This window comes from Manduca sexta, chromosome 14 (genome assembly GCF_014839805.1).
Source record: "Manduca sexta isolate Smith_Timp_Sample1 chromosome 14, JHU_Msex_v1.0, whole genome shotgun sequence".
NCBI classification, from domain to species: Eukaryota; Metazoa; Arthropoda; class Insecta; order Lepidoptera; family Sphingidae; genus Manduca; species Manduca sexta.
Genome location: NC_051128.1, coordinates 13,884,831 through 13,903,298, shown reverse-complemented (window position 1 = coordinate 13,903,298; position 18,468 = coordinate 13,884,831). Strand labels below are relative to the sequence as shown.

At 35.2% G+C, this 18,468-nt stretch overlaps 1 protein-coding gene across 1 annotated transcript in view; it reads left to right on the top strand.

The window, feature by feature from the left end:
• Positions 1-1,342: 1,342 nt before the first annotated feature.
• The window catches only part of LOC115439859 (G-protein coupled receptor Mth2), a gene marked incomplete at its 5' end in the record, with an annotated part of 31,108 nt that continues 13,982 nt past the window's right edge, over positions 1,343-18,468 (top strand). Inside the window, 3 exon segments of the mRNA XM_030163901.2 lie at positions 1,343-1,526; positions 5,429-5,620; positions 16,896-16,974. Coding sequence (XP_030019761.2) covers positions 1,361-1,526; positions 5,429-5,620; positions 16,896-16,974 — 437 coding nt within the window.

The window sequence follows — 18,468 nt, the reverse complement described above, 5'->3', positions numbered from 1 at the left end:
CACTGAATCGGTAAGCAGAGGTGTAACTAGGATATTCACATTTCGCCTGTGTCTCCGTCCCATGATTTGATAGGGGGCAAACCTATCTCCATATCGGGCACAAAATTCAGACTCCGGGCTGTGAGTAGAAAAACACAATATCTCTTCACCCGACCCAAGATTCTAACATCGGACCTTAGGGCGTTGTCGCAGCGGTGTGCGTATTTTACATAATAATATTACTATCAGCCCAGTACTATACTACTGTCGCATTGCTTGGCACGGGCCTCTTCTACTACTGAGAGCGGTTAGACCTTCAATACTCTGGCCTATAACGGGTTTGGGAGACTTCACATACCTTCCAAATTATCATGAATCTATCAGGTGTGCTGGTTTCCTCACGATGTTTTCCTTCACCGTTCATCCGTTCCACTCCCAACTGGTCTATCGTCAATTTTTAGTGTATTTTATTGTCATTTGACATAAGACAGATAGTAACTAAAGGTAATTAGTTGAATTAGGATAATACCTTACGGCACAATATTCCATAGAATTAATAAAAATATGACTTACTATACCAGTTGTCCAATTTATAATCATGAAAATTAGTCGTTGAAGTAAAAGATAGTCAATGAATCATTTATTGACTATCTTTTACATAAAATAAACTACTATGACTCTTAAGCCTTGCAATTCAATTTATGTACATGACTATACAAATCAAAAGGAAAATCATACAATAAACACAATCTCAAGTGGTCATTTCGATTTGATAAAGTTCTTAATGCATAATTCTTTATGCAAAATGATAGTAAAGTATGGGTCATCATTTAATGGTCTTGGCGCGTAGTATGTCGCAAGACCAGCGGCGTCCATGACATTTGGTACGGCATACAGAGAACCATAGTGTTAAAATTAAATGGATGGCACTTCAAGGCTCGAGCATGTTTCCATCAAAGTATTTATCACGCACTTACGCCCTTGATTTCCAATGGGTAGTCAGAGAGACAAATCATTTTCACACTTTTCGCCGGAATCCGTCACATGATGTGATAGGCGGTGAGCCTATATCTATATTACGTATCTAGTTTAAGGTTAGCAAGTCGGCAATAAATTATCACACGGGTGTGATGGACAAAAACGATGCTCTACCAGGCTGAAGCCAACCATATCTCTTCGTAAGCTCAATGTGTGATATTAAATAACATCTACAAACAGAAAGAGTAATCAGCATTTTGTATGGTCTTCTTCCATCTAAAGCCCCTGTGAGGGGTCACCGCAACATTTTTATTTTGTTTTATTATGTTGCAGCGACATTTATATGAAACCTTTGTCTTTCCACTGATTAAGTCTTCTTTCGCAGGATGGCAAACTTTTCATCATGATTTCGGCTAATATACCACCATGGCTCATCTTAGGACCAGAGAACTACTGCATAGATACCTTCGTGCAAGAAGACTCCTCGGGAGAGAGAACCACTCAACTGGACGCCCTAATATGCTTCGCTCAGAATCAAGAAGAAAACCACTACGTGTTGAGTTTCACATGTAAGTATGTTTTCTATACATCCTGGGTCTAGTCACTCAACTCTAGTGGTAGAGGAGATAAGTAGACTAATGAACTTTTGATAATTCTTTTTTTTATGATTTCTTTTCCACGGAAAGAAAATTGTGAACCGTTAACAGAGGCTTTTTCATAATGACGTTATTTTAAAGTAATATATATTTTAATTTGCATAAATACAATTGATAAATAGATGAAGCTAATAAGTGAAGTTCATTTTATACTGTAACTACCCTAGAGGGACAGGGATACTGCAACAAATGGAAGCCATGGGACTCACAATTTCTTTCCAATTTATGTTCTTCTGCATCCCCGTGGTTCAAAAAGTATGCAAGAGTGCAATAATGATTTCTTATGTTTACGCGAATGTTAAACATCTAAATACAACATGTTTTCGGATTTTTTCGCGGTTTTTTATATCCCCGACGTTTCTAAGACTTCGCAGCCTGCATGATCGCGGGGCACACTGAGATACGGTGGTGGACGTCGGAAAAGTCAACATATCTACCTACATTTTACAATTATTTTTTTTCAAAAATTTAATACCCACTAATCTACGCATAATGAAATTACACTATCTTGAGAACTAGTAGCCGGTCTTCTGGGTTCAGAGGTGTAAAAAGAGGCCTTAACGGCTCATCATATCATATCATATCATCATATTATTTTCACCTAACGAAGGGACAGCGTATCTCTATACATTAGGCGCAAATTGTAATATCGATTGCCTGACCTGAATATTTTAAGATACTTGGTCTAGGACAGGGAAAACCTGGGTTTGGAAAAAATATATGTATTGCGCTGATCTCATATTGAAAGGCTATAAAGACGAGTAAAAGAAGAATCGGCGTTTAGTCCGGATTCTCGAATTTGTGCCCGATATGGTGATAGGCCTGTCTCCCTATCATATCATGTAATAGAATGTACAAGTGGGTGCCTCGGTTGCACCTCTGCCTAAACCTTTGGGGATAAAAACGTGATGCGTGTGTGTTTGTGTAACTGTCATAATAAATGTTAGCAAAAAGAGACCAAACAACGATTAAGTTTATCACCATGATCACTGATAAAAATGCTATTACTAATACTATATTTATAAAGACGTGTACGATACAAAATTTCCGTGACTAGATTACGTATGTTTTGTTCAATATAAATCTCATTTAAATCATCATACTAATTGTATTTTAATTGGTTATGAGATTCTTGGCTCTTGACTGTTTGATCAGAATATGAGATGCAATAATAAAACGTGTCTACGTTTTATTCACAAGATTAAACTCAAAATTGGGTTAATATTATGGTTACCACCGTATATTTATCGGTGGTATTGTGAATGTCGAGTAATAATACACAAAAACAAAAAGAGACTATAAAATCAGATCGCCATTTTCCGTCATTTTATTAGGTATTTAAATAGGGTTAAATAATATTGTATTGACATTCGTTTGTCATCTAAATTGTTTGGTTTGAGGGTAGTTTCATGAACTTGCCAATAAATATATCAATAGTCCGAATTTGCAGTAGTTAACTAATATGAAATGACAGTCGCCTGCTGCGTCACGTATGGCGAGAGATATTTTCGAAAGCGCATAAATTCCCTTCTTCTGTTTCATCATTTAAATAATAAATATAAGTTATTTACATAAAATATATTTTTCACTTTTCATTGGAACGAGAAGACGTATAAACCCCATTCGGTGCACATTTTTGAATCACATTTGAAGACCAAATTAGAGTTTATTAAGATCAATCATATGAACAAACACCAAGTGCTAACAATTCAATTTTAAACACATGGTGGAAACCCCGCCATAATTTGTCGTTCCAATGACTCATGTTTTGAGGTCAACTAGAATACATACAGTAAGAAGTGCGGCATAATTCTGGAAACCTTTTATATTAGGTTAATGTAGTCATTTTGCGAATAAATACTTACTGATTATAATTTTTAAATGAAATTAAACTAGCTTTTACCCCCAGCTTCGATTGGTGAATGAGTTTTTCGGAATAATAATCCCGCTTTATATTTTCCTGGGATAAAAAATAGCCAATGTTCTTCCCAGGGTCTCAAATATCTCCATGCCAAATTTAATTGCAATCCGTTCTTAGGTTTTTGAGTTTATCGCGCTCTTATGGACGCGGCTGGGAGTTTGTTTTGTAGGAAGGATTTATAAGTCATTATTCTATTTTCCTTACTGTATTTGGTCTATAAGTATTTTATATGAATTTTTATTATATATTTCAAAAAGAAATTATTAAAACGTATCGTTATTGTCTTTATGCAATTTTAAGAAACCAATGAAGACCGTGAATATATTGTACCATCTGAAACGGCAGTAGGTCCGCATCACGATTACTCAACCAGCCAGTACCGACAATTGTAAAAAATTAACGACATAGTAATTATATGGTTACAATCTCAACTAGTTAGAACAAAATCCATACTAATATTATTAATGCAAAAGTAGTTCTGTATGACTATCTGTTACCATTTTATGGTTAATCCACTCAACCAATTTGGATGAAATCTTGAAAGGAGCAGTGGCGAAGGATACATATAACATGATTCCTGCCGGTTTCCCTTTCTGTAGAATTTCTGTAGCATCTAATTGTCATCAGAACGATTTACAGACCGCAATTACGCATATTTGTACCTCTATGTTATGTTGGGTTCACTTTCAGAAAATTTCACCTTTAGCCACTGGACCACAAGAAAGGATATGGCTATTTTTATCCCGAAAAAGAATACAGTGGATTTTTTATCCTGGGAAAGGTTTATTACGCAGGCAGAACCGCGAACAAAAGCTAGGTTTATAGCATGTCAGTCAAAATAACAGGTTGCAGAATACTCTAACAAACTTTCTCGGGTTAATGACCTATCGGACTTTAGTAGTTGGTTTTTATGCCAGTGCAAGTCTTATTAGAGTATAGTGATTCTAAATTGTACGAAATCTTGTTTTCTTATAGCGAGGATGTTGATGCGTATGCTTACTAAATATCTTCCTTCTCTTTTTTACGTGCACGGCAAAGTGACCCCTCTGTACCTGATGGTAAGGAGTGGGGTCCATTAGAATGTCGACTGACGAGAGATGATTACACCTCGACAGTCGACACAATTATGCCGGCCAGTTGGAACCGGATATTTTATTCTCTTCGGAGATTCTCTCCCGTCTCTCTATTATTTTTCGTATTCCCGTATTTTCTAACAGAGGTCCTTTTGTGCTACGGAAATCTCAAAAGTACTACAAAAATTTTCCTGGTGGTCTTAGATCTGAGCTGTTCTATAAATTGTACTTAACAATAATAGTTTCGAATAGTTATATTTTACATCGTGTTCATCACGTGTGATAAAGTCTCTAAAATAGGTACAATACTTATTCGAATAGAATAAAAATGTGATGTCATTTAGCAATTATCAAATAGCATTTTGAGAATTCACGTTGTATTCATTCCAGAATTGGCAAGTGCGAATTGCACTCGCGCACCATGGGTTCCGTACAAACTTGTTAGTAAGGTATTTATTTATGTATGCTTTTCGGATGACCAAAACCTCATTCCCCCCGTGACCATGAAATCTACAAAATCTTCGAAATGTCGGCAGAATATAATTATATGAAAAACCGGGAAAAATCTGTAAAATAGTTTCATTTTAATGTCTAACTTTCGTGTAAAGATAAGAAATCATTAAGTTTGATTTATTCGAAGCTGAAAGAAACCGAAACCCGAAGTGTTTAATACATTTCAACTTGCTACCTCACGCTTTTCTGAGAAAAAGGGTCGCGACAGACAGACAAACGGGCAACAGATTGATCCTAAATAACCAATAATTATATACCTCTGTTAATTATACTGGTTTCTAATAAAGCTATATTTTCCTCGTTCCCAGGTATGATTATATCCTGCGTGTTTATCCTAGCAACATGTGCTGTGTACGCGTGGCTTCCAGAGCTGCGGAATCTTCACGGCAGGGTGCTGATGGCGTACCTCCTGTGTCTCTTTGTGGCCTTCGCTTTCATGGCAACCATGCAGATTATGTTGACAATTGATAACATTTCTAGCAATGTGTGTGCTGCTTTCAGTAAGTACCTTTCTATCTTCTTTTTTTTATTACACTTTATTGTATTACAATTGGCGGTCATATCGCATTCCTCGATTTCTTCCAGACAACCTGAATCTTCTATCTTCTGTTCTTTTTTCATTCTTTATCCGTTCTGCTTAATATCAGATGGTGGGGTGTAAATGCCATGGCGATCAGCGTAAGAAGTGTTTCTAAATACACACACATTACGTATGTATGCAGAGACACAACCAAGGTACCCACATTTCGCCAAATGTGTTCCATCCCATGATGTGATAGGGGGCGACCTTATCACCATATCGAGCATAAATTCCATTCTCCGGGCTATTGAGCAGAAAAACCTAAATATCACTACTGCCGTACCGCGCGAGCAGTACAACTACGCCACCGAGGCAGTCAGTAATAAGCAGTTCTAAATTATCATCATAATTTTGAAACTTGCATAATGTCAGCATAGTATTATGCTCACTGATTGATTTCGTACCGCAGCTCGTCTAATCAATAATCGAGCCGCTATGGCAGATATTTTACCACGTACAGTCGTCGTTTATTTTGTTGTCTGTTGAGCACAGTTCAACAACCGACTTGGACTTAATGAAATTGATTAGTCATAGACGAATAACTAATTTAAATTAAGTTTCGAGCTAACGCGAATCAATTAAATTAAGAAATTAATTCGTGGAATATGTTTGTGTCAAAACATTACCGACTAAATATAAGGTGTAAATATATATTTTACGATATTGTATGTAAACTGCAAATCAATTTTAATGCTCGGTTTACAGCGAAAAGAGTCAGTTTTGACAATCTCCAATAAAACTACGCCCAGTGCTAAGAGGTCCGTTATATGACATACTTATCGATAAATCTCGCAAATTCAGAGATTTCAAACGGTATTTACAAAATAGAAGGCCATTGGTGTTCCCATGAACGAATGTTATAAACTAGAGGCCGTAATGACTTCAAGTCTCGTCATACAAAATAATTACGTGCTAGCACTCGCAATGTGTTGCTTCTAGTTATAGCTATAATGTTATGTAAAATATTTTATGACTCCAATAATAGTCGTAAATTCCAATGGCGCTAAAATATTCTCGATATACGATGAGTTTGCTGTGCGTTAAATTGAGTATATTAGAGGATTTGAGATGGATTTATAATGGATTGTTTACCGCACGCTCAATCCGTTGAAATCGTAAATAAACGGGTAGAAATATTGTTCGCATTGGTTGGATCTAAACTAGTCTAGAGTCTTTTTTCAAGGAGAGAATGTCGTTCTAATCATTTAAGTCTTTGGGTATTAATCACGCAATTATCGCTCGTTTTAACGTTGAAGGAAACATAGCATAGCAACATGCCTCATAAAGAATGTTTCGTAAGAATTTCAAAGGTATGTGGAGTCTGGCAAGATTCCCAGAAAAAGCCGAAACCTCTCTGTGGAAGCGGAAGCTCGTGCACACCAAATTAATATATAAAAAACTAGCTGGCCCGACAGACGTTCTCCTGTCTTGCTTAACTTAGTATGTACGCGCGCATTCCGTCGATCGCTGACAGTTATGTAAAATTAATATTGTCGTTAAGTTTTCTTAAATTTTCTAATTTTCCGCGCAATTTTTTGAATTTTTTCTTTCATAAGTATCTTCTCCTGACAATAACAAACACAACAAAAAAAATATGAGTGAAATCGGTCCAGCCGTTCACGCGTGATGGCGTGACCAAAGGAAATAGGGATTTATTTTTATATATATATAGATTATTATTATAAATAGGTAAATTCATTAAGAAAACATAACAATACTTTACAGCATTTGTTACTCCTTTTACAAAAATATAATAAATAAAAATTAATAGTAGGTACCATTCTCAACGGCAAATCACCATCAAGGTAATATATGGGTAAAACCCTGGATAACTATCACTATGATCAGGTAATATATAATTTACATTTTTATACGAAGTTGTTCTCATTAGAATTGCTGGTTTTTTCCTTGTTATTGGACCAAAGTCAAGGATCTTGTGAACTAAAAATACATCAATATGGACCGTAAATAACCATTATGGACAAATAATACCGCAATTTAAAAATAACCGCAAAATAAAAGTATGTTTTTTATTCGTTGATTGATAGTTATTAATCGAAAAAGGTTTATTTTAAGCTAAACTCGGCATCTACCTATAGAAGCTGAGACAAAGCATCTTTTTAATTAAAGAAGTCGTGTAACAAACCTTTTCCTTTCATTTAAGTCGTAGTATATTTTTTAAAATAAGGAATCATCGTATTACCGAGGAGGTACCAACATATTTTTTGATTCAATCTAGTATTTTTTGTGGTTAACTTTTATATTTAAGTGACAGTTTTACACTACGAGTAAACTATAAGTGTAAAATAAAAAGTAAGGTACTATATTGGGTCAGGGGGCCCTATGCGGTCTACAAGGCAAAACCGTCTTTTTGCAATTACGGGCGTTCTAATCGAAGAATAGCTTTTATAGGTGGTTTACGTAAATAGGGGATTTTCGGCACTTTTATCTATGCGACTATTAAAGCTGTCCTACAATTAGAACGCCCGTAATTGCAAAAAGACGGATTTGCCCCGTAGACGGAATAGGACTCTCTGACTTTATATCGAAAATAAATCTTGTCTCGTGCCAGCAACAATGATTTATTAATCATAAACAAATGTAACGAAAGAATTGTTTTTAAAGATTTTTAAGGTCTCTACATATTTTTTATTCGACATAATAATCTTTCCTGAATGAATAACTAATGTAAAATCCGCAGAGCATAAAATATTAGGTAATTGCCTAAAAAAATTTACGCGAAGCATAACCAAAAATTCCATTGCCACAATAATAATCCATTACTTAATATTTGAAACTTCCAAATCATATTGTCGAAAATGATTGATTGCTATGAAACTATAAACAACTTTTTGTGGCAATATTTTTAATATAGGAATTTGAATAAATATTGAATAATTTATGGGGGAGACCTATGTTCTCCAATAGACTTCTAAAGGCTAATTATGACGATGAATATATATTGTACATCAATGGGGGAGCGTGGATGATCGTATTTCTAATAAAATGTCCATTACCGGTCGTTTGACATGACGCATATGTCACTTTATATTGGAAATCCCTACATATTTGTGGATGAGCACACGAACTTGCATTCATTGTTTTTATTAATGAATCACTGCTCCAACAGCGTTTTAAATTAATGGGATTTAAGGTGAAATATTAGGTCCAGCGGCGCACTTCAAGGAAGACTCGGTAATTCTTGAGGTCCTGTGATTATTAATGACATCGTAATGATGCGCGAGATGTGTATTTGGCTGATAAAAGCCCAACACATTGTGAAATATTTGAAACTACTCATGATAAAGAAGAAATATTTGACATTCCAATTTCAAAAATTTAAAATAGAAAAACAAACATTTTAGAACAATACTTCGATATTCAAAACCACGAAAAAAGTTAGTTATCGATGTAGCCACGTGGATAAACTAAATCAATGATATTTATATTAATACCTTTCTGTAATGTGGTAATACCACTCTATGACTCAAATTCTGATGGGACTGGGTAAAATCGAAGGCCAGGGTAAAAGGTGAAGGTAGACATGAAACTTCGTTACGTGGCAAGCTCAGAGTAGCAAGCGTATTTTTTTTTTCTTGGATAGGCAAAGAATTGTAGGCCATACAGCCTGCTCATGTGTTACAATATAATTTTTTTTTATGATTTTTTTTCGACACATATACAGAATGGCATCTGTGCTCGCACACACTGAGTACCTATTTGATTTATTTTTTATTTTCGTTTTGTTTGTTATTTTTTATTACTTTTATTTTCCGTACCTCCGTACCATAAGAAGTTTAACTTATTCTAAATTATGTTTACGATCCAATCTATGACCAATATTTTTTTTTCTTTTCTTTCACATGACCGCTCAACGGTGACTAGAAACATGTAATAAAAATAAATCCCCGCATCATGAATCGTTTTTCAACTTAAATAATAACAACGTTACCCTTGCAGCGCATCTCTGGATGTATTTCTTCTATTCATTTCCTGTTCACGTGTTTAATACTATATAATGACACTTTGCCGGTGCGCTATGATAGTCGTTTTGACGTTTGTCCGCTCATCAAGTTTCGTATTAATTCATAAATACGTTGAAGGAGCTAATTGTTATACATTATTGTCAATAGTGACGTGCGGTAAAATTTAATTAATAGAAATAGCAGGAGGTATGGATGACGGAATATGGCCTTTTGTAGCATTTTTCCCTCTCTTTGTATACATTTGTTTTTTGCGCAAATATAATATTCGTTTTTATTCCAGTAAAATTTTTTATGTTCGTATTTTTTTAAAACTTTTCAATCTTCTGGTTATATTTTTACGATATTGAATTTAGATTTTAGCTCAGTATTGCAATATGTCAAAGCATCCATCATAGCATGCCATTACTCTAGCCAGAATTGAAATATCAGGCACGTGTTATGTAGGTATACAAGAAATAGAATGAGGACAATGCACAAGTCTTTTTAATACCTCCGCTCTTCACTTTGTTCTATTTCCTAAAGCAATACGCCTGAAATAAACACACACACTCATGCCTTTTGTGCTCTAAGACTCAGTCAAAGGTGCAACCGGTGATAATATGATGGGAAGCGAGACTAAAGCCATATCGAGCACAAATTACAGACACCAAGTTGATATTGAGTAGATAAACACAATATTACTTTGCCCAACCCGGGAATCGAACCCCAGACTTAGCACTGGAGTCGTACCGCAATCTACGTCATAGAGACAGTGCCTGAAATAATCCACGTCCATTTTTTGTATTTAAAGATGAATAGATAGATATCAGGCCTCGAAATGTTGCATCGTTCCTATTTCTACCCAGGGTCGTTTAGACCTTTGCATTCCAATCGGAAGGAGCCTTTTTTTTTCTTTTTATTGCTTTGAATGACAAGACGAGCTTGCCGTTCACCTGATGGTTCGCGATACGACCGCCCATAAACAGTAGAAATACGATCTAACATTTTGAATTACAAAGTATTGTTTGGTATTCCACTGCGCTCACCATTCTGAGACATGAGACTTTAAATCTTAAGTCTTATTATGGTCCAGTGGTTACACTGGCTACAATGTTTTTCAAACCGGAACACAACAGTGACTACACACTGCTGTTTGGCGGCAGAAATAGACATTGCGGTGATACCTACCCAGGCGACTCTCACATATGAGAGACCTACCACCTATACCTACCAATAAAGGGTATGCTCATTACCCTGAGGCTCAAATGTCAATATCATAATTCTCAATAATTAACTCACAGTGATTTTAAAACAATTGTTATAACCTATCGATAATTCCAATTAATAATCGTCATAAAGTAAATGATTCTACGTGATCAGGGTTTTTCCAGCTATTAAGATCAAAGCATAATCGAGAAAAAATAATACATAAGTAAAATGTATTTTTAGTACACCGTGATAAAGTTCAAATTACCTCGTCAAGATATCATAATTCAATTAGTAGTATCGCACGGCAAGTGTAGACAGCCGTAACGACTAGACATTAGGTAATTATTATACAAAAATTTTAGGTACATAATAATTACAATCAGACTTATATTTTATACTGTCCGACTGCAGGGCGCGGGCTTACTCCACTACTGAGAGGGTATAGGCCTAGTTCAACCACGCTAGTCTTTTTAGGGTTCCATATCTCAAAACGAAAAAACGGAACCCTTATAGGATCACTTTGTTGTTCGTTCGTCCGTCTGTCAAGACCATTTTCTCAGGCACGCGTGTGATTTTAAGCTAAAATTTATATCAAATACTCAGGTCTACTGACCCTTGGAGCTGTGAAGCCAACATAATCAAAAGATGCGGCAATTTATGCTGCAAATTTTCGAAACTCGCAAGGGAATCAAAACCTACAGGGTACTTCCCGTGAACTCAGAATCTTGTAATTTGGTACGAAGCAACGCCTTAGTACAGATAAAGGAAAAATTGCGAAAACCGTAAATTAGTTACATCATATAATAAAAATATTGTTAATAATTTAAAGTTACTAACTACCTCTTTCCTTATAAACGCGTAGAGGGAATAAATTGAAATTCATATCAAATACTCAGGTCTATAATATCTTTAAGCTGTAACAAAATCAAACTTCTATGTCATCGCAATCAAAAGAAACAGCAAGCCCGTGACGTATCTTGAATGTTTGCCCGCAAACATTGACAGCTACATGACATTACGCGTGTTACGGAAAAATAACTTTATTATGTAGTATATAAGGTTATAATCCCGTGACACACGTAAATGTCATGTAGCTGTCTTGGCTTGCCGGCAAGCCAAGAGAGCCCAGGGCCGCATATTTTCAAACTCGCAACTACTTGCAAGGGAATCAAAACCTAAAGAGTACGAGTCGACCTAGAATCTTGAAATTTGGCATAAAGCAGTGTTTTATAGCACATATAAAGAAAAATTCCGAAAGCCTCATTTTCTTAGACTTTTGTCTTTAATTTATGCTCCTCCAGCTTTCCATTTTGTAATGTTATGGATTTCATTTTGCAATAAAAATACAATAACTATGACTCAATTCTCGCGATGGTTGAACTTTTACTTATAAACCTACAGGTTTGTATGGAAACCTCGGTGCGCGAGTCCGACCCGCACTTGGCCGGTTTTTTTTAATTAAAAATTACCTTTGTTAGGGATCATTTTATGGCATCAATTTTGATTTTTGTTTTTTTTTTGTTAAATATCTATTAAGTAATGGCAGTAAATATCGCATTTTTTATTTTTGGTAATTAAATGTATTCGTATAATGTATATGTTTAGTTACTATTGAGTACAAATACCTATAGCTAGAACGTATTATTCTAATTCAGTCGTTTATTTACAATAACTAACGTGAAAAATGTTATGATTCAACTTATTGTCTTCATTTTATTTTGTAAAAATGCATTTTTTTTCCTTTATATTTACATCGGAAATTTGAACACGTATTCCTATTGTTTATACGCCCAGGTGTTACCAACTTAATGGATTTACCACTAAAAATGATGGTTTGACTTTCCTGTTAACGGAGAAATTGGTTTTAGTGGCTGATGTTTGTATTACTGGATTAGTTTTTTTTCATGGGCTACATTCTCTTGGACTCCCACATACTGGTAGTAAGCAGGATATGCTGGATTTTTACAGGATAAAACCCCATGTTGGTCTCTATCTGTTCCTTGATGAAGCTCCGTGACCTCAAAATGAACACGCTAGAACTCCACCACTGCGCCGCTAAAAGCACTGAGGAGTAAGAGCTCTTGCTAACAACAACCCCCCCTCCTCCCCGACCACGCTAGCCTAATGCGATTTGGCAGACGACACATACCTTCAAAATTCTTTCAATATTTTTCAGGTATGTTGGTTTCCCTATGCTTCCCTTCACTGTTAAGCAAACTATAATTCAGAAAGCATACACACACCCCTTTAGAAAATTCGGAGGTCGGCAGTCCGTTCCACTCCCATCTTGATCGCTATTTTTTTTAGGTTACTCAAACAAAATTAGGCTAGTCAATAGTTTCATTAACGAACATGAGACAATCTTTGTACGATACAAGCATAGCCGTGCCTATCGAAGAAGGAACGAAGTATGAAAAATATAGACAGTTCCTTGCCGCTTGTGTAATCAACTATTTTAACCAAGATTCAGCAGTTGAATGCGTGTGCGCGGAACTTAATAATAGGCATTGTCTTTAACAAAATTTACTGTTGGGAGATAAACATCGCTAATAAAAGAAAAGCGCTAGTATCGTTGTTCGTTAAATGGAAAAATAATAAATTCAATATGTTTCTCATTGCGCATGCAAATGGCGAAGGAAAATCACTGTATTATATTTATATAAAAAATATTAACGAACTAATAGCTCTTAATTCGTCTAATAAGTAAAAATAAAACATCATAAAACTTCCATCGCTATCAAGGCAGAAAAAACTTGTTTTGAATATAATGAATCGATGGCGCCGGCTATTGGGTTAAAATAACTTTTATTTTGGTGTGGCATGCGTCTGATGTTATACAACATATAAAATTGTCCCGTCGTCTATTTATGTGTCTACGTTTCGGTATAAACATACTGTATATATTTTGTTACGCGCCGCTATCCTAGCCGATGACATCGTGCGTTTTCGGAAGTATTCGGTTACGCGGGCAGGCTGGTAGAGGACAAGATGCAAAGAGAATTATAATATACTAGCTAACCGTTAACCAGACGTTGTCCCGTCTTAACTATGAATTTGCATTCTGTCAATCGCTGACAGTTATTAAAACAATTGACAGTTATATAAAATTTATATTTTCGTTAAGTTTTTTTAAATTTTCTAATTTTCAGCGCAGTTTTTCTTTCATAATTACTTTCTCCTGACAATAACAAACACAACAAAAAAAAAATCGGTCCAGCCGTTCACTCGTGATGGCGTGACCAAGGGAAATAGGGATTCATTTTTATATATAGTATAGATATGGAAAAGAAGATGTGTCACGCGGCGATTATTCTATTATTCTCTCTGGTTGGACGTTGTCAAAAAATGTCTAAAAATTGTATTCTGTAATTATTTTTGCTAATATTTACTGTAAAAAGAGCGTTTAACAATTTTTAGAATTTATCATGAACTAGCTTTTGCTCGCGGCTTTGTCCTCGTGTTAAAGTATTTCCGGGATAAAAGTCCCGATTTATATTTTCCCGGGATTAAACGTATAATAACACTAAGGAGTAGCTTCTTATTAGAGATTTTTTTAAATCGATTTTGTAGTTCTTAAGATTAGCGCGTTCAAATAAACTCTTCAGCTTTATATTTGTATAGATTGAAACTTGTACACTCCGCAGAAATATACAGGGTCGTTTTTACAATGCGTTACTAAATGAAACTATATATTCGCCTTTGGGTCTGCTATCATTAAGCCAACATTTTATGAATAACAAATATTGACACCATAATTGCCGGTTTCAGTTTTCTGATTTCTTTATCATTTTGAAGTTTTGTAGTAATTTATGTAAAATCTAATAAATCATTACAACGATTTCCGGACCGCATTTATGCATAGGTATAATAAGTACCTACCTATATAAGTCATGTCGGATTCCTTTTCGGAAAATTTCATCCTTCACCACTGGTGTTTTAGTTATATTTAGCGTTTGGCTTAATTTTTATTGCAACAAAATAATCGTTAGTTGGTCCAAAATTGTTTCATTTCTACATTTGGTAAACATTAAAACATTGTATTTTGATGATCTCATAGTTTTATTTAATAACATCCTTTAAAAATGTAATAAAAGCTTATATTCCTTAGGACTCGATATTGTCGTTTTGCATTACCGAATGGGGGAAAATAATTGATTCGGATTGACTGTTGCATAAATCAGACGTGTTTAAATTCCTTCAAACTGTGGATGTTTGTAATAGCCAAAAAATCACATTCCCGGACAGACATTTAGAAGCTTTGCTGTTGGTAGAATATATTTTAAATCAGCCCATATAGCGACCACCGTACACAAGGTGTTAAAACCCGCCATAGTGGCCCACGTAAGTGTGACGCGTTCCAGGATCAGCCCGTGTATATCCGGTTCCAACAGGCCGGCATAATTGTGTCGACTGTCGAGAGGTAATCATCTCTCGTCAGTCGACATTCTATTCCCCACTCCATATACCACCAAGTGCAGTGGTGTCACTTTACCGTGAGAGTAAAAAAAAATAAGTCAACCAGTAAACAGCTATAAAACTACATTAGTACATATGGCCAATATGAGGTACAGAAAATATTCTGAATTTGTTGAATATTGTGTGCCTTCTCATGTTTGAGGAAATCTTGATTCATCAAATTGTTTCAAGTCCATCGTAAATTTTAAATGAGTCAATATCGAACTTAATTCTGTTTTCAAAGCTTATACTGCAATGTATAAAGAACATTCATTTATTTATCACTTGTACAATATTACAGGCATCTTAAAACCTAATAAAATATTGTCGCTATTAACTAACTAATTCAAAACACACTACTTAATACTACGACATTTAAACAATTTTAACATTTAACATATAACATGCAGCGTAAAGTCTAAAACATTGAATATCTTTGCAATCGAAAAGTAGTAAAATACGTTTAAAGTGAAAGGATCTCGACAAGGAAATCCCAGTTGAGGAAAACAATTTGTATGCACCTAAAAACATACTTACAACAGCAGGTTTTAGAAATTATAATCAAACTTTTATACTGACATTAAAATTCTAGTCATGGATGATTCCAGATGTCCATAAATTGCAGTTTTGTGTCTAGATTCCACGTCTTTTAGATGTTTTATGTCTCGAATTATTATGGACTTTAGGAGTCTGTACCAATGCACAACTCAACTTATGAAATAAAATCCGGACAAATATGAGTTGGACTCTCACACCAAGGGTTCCGTACGACCTACTTTTTTCTTGTTATTAAATTGCATATTTAAGATTTCCAGTTTTGTTCCTTAACATGTCCTATTAAGGAAATTGTTTCAATGCTTCTTGCTCAATTTCATGATACTAGCAACTAGAAATACCTACTTTATAAGTGTCGATTTCTACGTGAAGTCACAAAATATACGAAAGTATGCGACAAAAATAGTTCATATCTTCTGATCGCGTTCACGGCTTAGAGACTGTTGACTCGAGTATTTGGTATAAATTTCAACCTGATACCTGTTAGCGTTCCTGAAAAAAAGTCTTGAGAGACAGACAGACGGACAATAAAGTGATCCTATAAATGTCCTTTTGATGTACGGAACCTAAAAATGGACATACTATTTTTTTTTATTGCCTTAAATGACGAGACGAGCTTGCCCTTCGCCTGATGATAAGCGATACGACTGCCCATAAACAGTAGAAACACCATCCAACACCTTGAATTACAAAGTATTGTTTGGTATTACATTGCGCTCGCCATCCTGAGACATGAGATATTAAGTCTCATTATGTCCAGTAGTTACACTGGCTATAATGTTCTTCAAACCGGAACACAACAGTGACTACACACTGCTGCTTGGCGGCCAAAATAGACACTGCGGACTCTCACATATGAGAGACCTATCAGCAATAAATCAGTTACATTTTGAGCAGCGTATCATGCGTCAAATGCTCCTTATAGTTAATGATATCTATCGTCAGCTAGAGTTATTTTGTATTTAATAAATATGCCATTAACCCAATTAATTTATCATTTATAATTTCCAGCCTTCATCATCTACTACTGGTTGCTGGTCGCTTTCTTCTGGCTCAACGTCATGTGTTTCGACATCTGGTGGACATTTAGGTAAGTTCATCAACCATTGACCTACGAGGTTAATAATTTTATGATTACATAAGTTTGTGGTGATCCAATTAGTATATTATATACACCGTTATCTCGTTAACATCAAGAACTGTAAGATGAATATTGAAAATTAGGAAATAATGCTCAATAATCACACTAGATAGCGAAAGACGATTCTGACTTCGATAGCAGAATTTACGCGACGCGCAGTGTATATACCACATCGGATTAGGAACTGTCGGAGGGGCCGCGGCCGGTCAGCTGTAACATTTGCCTAACTGAAGATCTTCTCTTCCATAGAGGAACGCAACCATCTGTTCCTCTACAGTGGCGGCAACCTTTAACAATCTTAAGACTACCAATATTTCCTTCAAAATTTACTCTCATATAAAATTTTCCAAAGCGTTTATGTTTGCTCGAATATATCCAAGAAGCTTTAATTATTTAATTACCGTAAATTATAAGGTTGTTGGTACTAAATAACAGGGTCATGACAATAAATACCTTGGTCGCCATTTCTACGGAAATTTGCAAAATATGTAGACGGAACTTGAATGGTGAGCCTTTCATTTGATTCTTAAGCGCACTGCAGTAGAGTCGATATTATAATATAAAAAAATATTAATAAAAATAATATTGTATATACCTGCATTGTGTATGTTTTATACGCCATCGAATAGGAAGATGAGCAAGCATCTAATGTTCGCCATCACGATAATACATAAATAGTAACAACAAAGTATTTCTAGAAGGCTCTTCACTTTGGAGACGTTACTTTATACTATAACTATCATAGGCGCCCGAAGAAGGTACAAGTAGGAGCGCATGCACCCCAGTCCAGAAATAAATCACAAAAAATATATCATCAATAAATCGGCATAAATCGGCAACTATAAAAACCAGCGCGATTTGAATTTGAAAAAAAGATTATATTATGTAGTTTAATGTGTAGGTGCAGATGGTTTCCCTAAAACGAATCTTGACGGCGCCAATAATCACTATATCCAGTAATAAGATAAACAACAATATCGTTTAATTGGGTATACTTTCGCTAGTAATTTACTTTTGGGGCAAGAATATCTGCATTACAAAAAAAATAGGTACATAGATTTTCACACAAGTGAAACTTAATAAATAAATATTTCATGTAAAAATTGCAATAGTTACGGATAAACCCAGAAATCAATGCAAACAATTAAGTGCCTTAGAATTCTTGCGGTTTAACAATAAAACACGACTTACAAGTCTAAGCTATTGGAATTTCCTAATGTTATAAAATATACATGTTTATGTATAAGATACAAATTATTGTACGCAATTAATATTTATATACTGTATGCATAATTAGAAGTCAAATGTTTCGCGCGTGCGTGGTGAGTCGAGGAACTTAACGTCATTTCGAGAAATTGATTTATTTGGTCACAGATTTCAGTGTAGACAAAAAGTTCTGAGTGACGATGCTATATGCTAATGCTGTTATGTGAGGTTGCCATG